Source organism: Triticum dicoccoides, chromosome 2B (genome assembly GCF_002162155.2).
Source record: "Triticum dicoccoides isolate Atlit2015 ecotype Zavitan chromosome 2B, WEW_v2.0, whole genome shotgun sequence".
In the NCBI taxonomy this organism is placed as follows: Eukaryota; Viridiplantae; Streptophyta; class Magnoliopsida; order Poales; family Poaceae; genus Triticum; species Triticum dicoccoides.
In genome coordinates this window covers 57,784,663-57,790,639 of record NC_041383.1, presented here as the reverse complement: position 1 = coordinate 57,790,639, position 5,977 = coordinate 57,784,663, and the positions used below count along the sequence as shown (strand labels likewise).

At 41.5% G+C, this 5,977-nt stretch overlaps 1 protein-coding gene across 1 annotated transcript; it reads right to left on the bottom strand.

Moving 5' to 3' along the window:
* Window positions 1-3,046: 3,046 nt before the first annotated feature.
* LOC119367107 (two-component response regulator ORR42-like) lies at window positions 3,047-4,338 on the bottom strand. The gene is made up of 3 exons (XM_037632721.1): window positions 4,231-4,338; window positions 3,481-3,702; window positions 3,047-3,383 (listed from the first exon to the last, which is right to left on the bottom strand). The coding sequence occupies exons 2-3, from the start codon at window positions 3,694-3,696 to the stop codon at window positions 3,195-3,197; spliced, it is 405 nt and encodes a 134-aa protein (XP_037488618.1). The 5' UTR covers window positions 3,697-3,702; window positions 4,231-4,338; the 3' UTR covers window positions 3,047-3,194.
* Between the last annotated feature and the right edge of the window lie 1,639 nt (window positions 4,339-5,977).

Below are 5,977 nucleotides of genomic sequence, written 5' to 3'. Positions count from 1 at the left end.
TTAGGGCCTTGGATGAGCACTGACATCATAATGAACTTCCGCTTCATGCACAACCAAGGAGGAAGGTTATACAAACATAGAGTCACAGGCCAGGTGCTATGGTTGCTGCTCTGCTCCCGAAAAGGATTAATGCCATCTGTGCTTAGACCAAACCATACGTTCCTTGGGCCACCTGCAAACTCTTCCCAGTACTTTCTCTCGATTTTTCTCCACTGCGAACCGTCAGCGGGTACTCTCAACTTTTCGTCTTTCTTACGGTCTTCTCCGTGCCACCGCATCGCCTTCGCATGCTCTTTGTTTTGGAACAAACGTTTCAACCATGGTATTATCACCTTGGCAGGAATCATCTTCCTGGGGCGCTCACCCTCGACATCACCAGGGTCATCGCGACTGATCTTATAACGCAATGCACCGCATACCGGGCAAGCGTTCAAATCCTCGTACTCACCGCGGTAGAGGATGCAGTCACTAGGGCATGCATGTATCTTTTGCACCTCTAACCCTAGAGGGCTGACAGCCTTCTTTGCTTCATACGTACTCTCGGGCAATTTGTTGTCCTTTGGAAGCATATTCTTTATCATTACCAGCAACTTTCCAAATCCCTTGTCAGATACACCATTCTCTGCCTTCCATTGCAGCAATTCCAGTGTGGTGCCCAACTTTTTTTGTCAGCTTCGCAATTCGGGTACAACAATTTCTTGTGATCCTCTAACATGCGCTGCAACTTCTTCTTCTCCAAATCACTTGCGCAGTTTCTCTTTGCATCGGCAATGGCACGACCTAGATCATCAGTGGGCTCATCTGATGCCTCTTCTTCAGCTTCTTCCCGCATTGCCGGCTCAGCTTCTTCCCCCATTGTTGTATCATCGTATTCAGGGAACCCATGGCCAGATAGATGCCGTCGTCCTCTTCTTCTTCATTGTCTTCCATCATAACCCCTATTTCTCCGTGCTTGGTCCAAACATTATAGTGGGGCATGAAACCGGACTCAAATAGGTGGACGTGAATGGTTCTTGACGTAGAGTAATTGTGACCATTCTTACAGCCAGCACATGGACAAGGCATAAAACCATCCGCCCGCTTGTTTGCCTCAGCGGCAAGCAGAAAAGTATGCACGCCATTAATGAACTCGGGAGAGCATCGGTCATCATACATCCATTGTCGGCTCATCTTCATTACACAACACCGAATAGACCAAATTAATACAAGTTCATACATAAAGTTCATACATAGAGTTCATACATAAAGTTCATATACAACACTTAATTAAATGCAACATACAAAATAACTCTCTAGCTAAAGAATTTAAATGCAATAACAAATGCGATCAAGATCACAACTAAGGTAACAATTGATCCAACAGCATAATGATACCAAGCCACACTATCAATGGCATATTTTCTAATCTTTCAAATCTTCAACCTCATTTTCTCCATCTTAATCTTGTGATCATCGACGACATCGGCAACATGCAACTCCAATTCCATCTTCTCCCCCTCAATTCTTTTTAATTTTTCTTTCAAATACTCGTTTTCTCTTTCAACTAAATTTAACCTCTCGACAATAGGGTCGGTTGGAATTTCCGGTTCACATACCTCCTAGATAAAAATATCTATGTCAACTTGATGGGCATAATTTGTCATGAACACGAAATGCAACAACTAGTTTTAAAAGAGAATATACCACATCCAAATCATAACAAGGACGAGCGCTGACGGGGACGGATATCAAAACCATGGCACTATGTATAACAAATAACATACGGGTAAGATAATTATAGGAGTAACTGTATATCCAAATCACACAAACATCAATTTGGTAATGTAAAACATTCATGAACAAGAGACTCACCATAAGGTGGTAGCGGCGACGGGACGGTGCGGGCGATCGACGGTAGTTACGACGGAGATTTAGAAGGCACTAAGTAAACCACACCTACATATGCAAACTAAGTGTTATTTTTGACCTCAAATTGCATATAAATCAAATGCTAGCACATATAATTCCTCCCAAATTACTAAACTCACAAATTAATCACTATACAAAGCATTGCAAGAGCTAATCTAGCAATGAGAGATGAAAGGACAAAGTTGCTAACCTTTGTGATCATTTGAATGGATGGGGGCCTTCAAATCTTGATAAATTTTGGGCAAAATTTATGATGAGCTCGAGGAAGAGAGGGGAAGAACAGAGGAAGTGAGGGGAAAGGGGAAGAATAGAGCGAGCTCGGGTGGATAAAGAGTTTAAGTACGACCTTTAGTACCGGTTCGTGCCATGAACCGGTACTAAAGGTGCTGGAGGGGCCCCAGCCTGACAACATCCTGCCACCACTCTCTTTAGTACCGGTTCGTGGCACGAACCGGTGCTAAAGGTTCGCCATGAACCGGTACTAATGAGAGCGGCCGGCTAGCCGTTGGAACCGGCACTAATGGACACATTAGTGCCGGCTCAAAATCAAACCGGCACTAATGTGTCTCAGATTTGCCCCTTTTTCTACTAGTGCTTCCTTAAAAACCTCATAGTAGATTGTAAGATTTGAAGTGTATAACTCACCGACACCAGGGAGGCTGAATGGTGGGGCTAGAGCCAAATGCCAACGTTTGTGCTTGTTGATGTTACAAGAGGAGAAAGGTCGGGAAATAAATGTGCTAATGCCATAAATGCTAAGATTTCGAATAAGGGGTCTTTGAACCTTGATGCAATCCATAGATTCACTAGTAGTGAAACCTTTCTCAAGCAGATGGATGGGTGCATGGAAAGTTAATTTAACTTACATGGACATGGCAGAGTTATGGGGGTGTATACCAATAGTTTTATATAAAGGATCAGTGATGGATTAATAATAGTGGACACTAATTGGATACACCACACTGACCATTTACTGGTAATCCGGACCATATAACAGTTACAAAATATTGATAGCCGAGTAATTTCCTCTCAAAAGAGTACACGACTCACAACATGAATCTTGAGTTAGTGAGAAGCCTTGGCCAAAAATAGAAAGACTTGTAGATTATATCGATCTAATATATCATAAGTACCTTATTATTATGGACAATGATGTCTTTCCATTAACATGAACTTCTCAAATCAAATGATACAATTGAACAAGCAACACAAGGAGATTGAAGCAAACATAGATCAAAAGGTTATACATTATTATTTCCTCCATCACTTAAGCAAGATGAATGGTGCTAGACCATGTCATGCATCTTCTTGTTGATGACATCCTGAATGATAGGACTGAGGGCCTCCATCCTTATTGGTTTGGGCACAAATAAATTAGCACCTGCACTCATGAACGCCTCCATGGCATGATTATCGGCAGAAACCCCAACAATCTTCACATCAGTTTCCCCCATAGCACGGATCTTCACAATTGCCTGTCGAGCAATATAAAAATTATATTGTCTTTTGTAAATAAATGGATTATATTTATATAAATACATGCCAAATACTTGATGATATAGAATTAATTACCTCTGGACCAGTCATGACGGGCATATCCTTATCGAACAAAACAATGTCAAACTTTTTTCCCTCAAGGAACAAATCAACAGCTTCCTTCCCATTCATGGCTAGAGTAACCTCACAGTGAAGTCTGAGCAGAAATGTTGAGAGGACCAACCTACAAACTTGAATGTCCTCTACAAGTAGTGCCTTGATAGAGGCGGATCCTTTGGCCTTGAGCTCCATGATCACCTAAACAAATAACAAACACATGAATATATTTTATTCTTGATCCACGCATGCCAAATTAGTACTTCAAGCATATTGTTTTTCTTGAAAAGAATCAACTAACAAATTCTTAATATATTACTAAACTCATAGCTTAACTAATCGAGAACATCGCATAACACAATGAAACAAAATTGTGTATTTCAAATGAAAACAATGATAGAGAACGGTCGATTGTGCTATGCATGTAAAGTTTCCCATGATCATTCCTTTTTATACGATATGTAGGACTAAAAGAATCAAAGCCCCTAGATAACATCAACATGGAAAATAAACAATGAACATGCCAACAATTATACATAAATGCATATAGATGGGTGCTAACAACAACAACGAAGATATTGATTAAAAAATCAAACTAAAATGCATACTTCCACCCTATACTGGTATAGATCCACCTCTAACATTCTCCTGTATGTAAAGCGTGGACACTAAAATCACAAGAAGCCTGATGATAAGACAAGACAGGAAAACAAATAATGGAACATGTACCTCAAGGTTAGAGCCAGATAGTGCTGGAGGAGATTGGGGGTCTTCCTGCTATTCCCGCTAGATAGTCTGGTGGTTGGGTGCTGGTATGCCTGGTATGACGAGGTATTTATAGCTGGGAAAAGGTAGGTGTGGACAATGGACAACCTATCTCCACCGCCTTCACACACGCAGAAAATCTGCGCCGATCTTCGCCCAAGTATAAATGGGGAAATCAATATTAGTCGCGAATATTTGGTTATTAGTGAGTCATATCCACACATAAATATTCTCGACTAATGTTTATATGCAACTTAATGCTTCATATCTAAGGTCATGTATTAAACTATATCTCCTCTGGTTATTAGAACTTGTATGAGTTATAGTTCCAAATTTTGAATGTTGGCCAATATACCACTACAAGGAAATACCTTATAGGTAGATACTTAGCAGTAGCGCTGGGTAAGTGACCCACACTGTCATTAAGTAGTAGTAGCGTGGGTCAAAACACCACGCTATAGGTCTAGTAGTAGCGCGGGTGTATACACCCAACGCTGTTGCTAAGTGGGCCCCACAGTACCCCCGGGTCGAGCCATAGTGGCAGTGTTGGGTATAAGACCCGCATTACAACTAGGGCTTATACCAAGCGCTTCCACTACTAGTACATAGGGCTAGCTGGTCGGCCCCATTTAGCAGTAGCGCTGGTGCATGATAGAGCGCTACACGTAATGGGCATAGCAATAGCGCGGGTCTTCTTCCCCAATCTACTGTTGTGGCAACCTTATCCCTCCTCCAACGACGACCCTCTCACTCATTCATGCTTCTTTCTCCTCTCGTTGTCGTCGCCGCCCTTCTCCTTCCTCGGTAAGCAGCCTCCCTCCTCCACCTGTCGCTCACATCCCTCCTCCTTAAAGTTTCTCTCCTCCCTCCTCCTTAGAGTTGCTCTCCTCCCTCCTCCTCCTCTCTCCTCCCTCCTCCGGCCGCCATCCTCCCTCCTCCTCCTCTATCCCCTCCCTCCTTCATCCTCCTTCATCCCACCTCCCTCCTCCCTCCTCCATCCTCCCCCTCCTTCGGCTGCCATCCTCTTCCTCCTCTCTCCTCCCTCCTCCCTCCTCCTCTCTCCTCTATGTTTCCAGTAAAAAAATAGAAAAATATAGAAATTTTAGTAATATAATAGAAAATTTTAGGTATCAAATAGGTTTTTTTAATATAGAAATGTTTTGGGTAAAGAAACAGTAAAACATAAAAACTAGTAATGGAATAAAATATAAAAACTAGTAATAGAATAGAAAATTTTCAGTAAAAAATAGTAATAGAATAGAAAATTTTAGGTGTCGAATAGGTTTTTTGAATGTAGAAATTTTTAGGTGTCAAATAAAATATAAAAATGTTGTTGCCACTTATATTGTGAATTTCGTTATCATTTCTTCATCAAAGAATGTTATATGAGATTTGATGATGTAAATTTTTCACTCGATGGAATATGCAGGCTTTCTCGTGCCGCGTCCCCCTTTCCCATTTGGTCCCGCCCCGTCCACCATGAGCACCTCCTCACCTCTCTATTTAGTTTTAGGTTTAGTTTTTTATAATATATATGTAAATGGATGTATGTTCGTTAGATGGATGGATGCATGGATGCATTTTGCAGGGAACAAATCCGAGTGCCTATGTTTTATCGGAATGTTGATTCATTTCCATTCCCGCAAATTTCAGGCACTCGATATGTCATGTTCTTAGCAAAGGTCATGCGAAATTTTCCTTGAATTTTGGC

Excerpts from the sequence above, each read along its gene's own strand:
- LOC119367107 (XM_037632721.1), bottom strand. The coding sequence starts at position 3,696 with ATGGAGCTCAAGGCCAAAGGATCCGCCTCTATCAAGGCACTACTTGTA. Across the intron at positions 3,384-3,480 it reads CCGTCATGACTGGTCCAGAG|GCAATTGTGAAGATCCGTGC; the intron begins GTAATTAATTCT and ends ATTGCTCGACAG.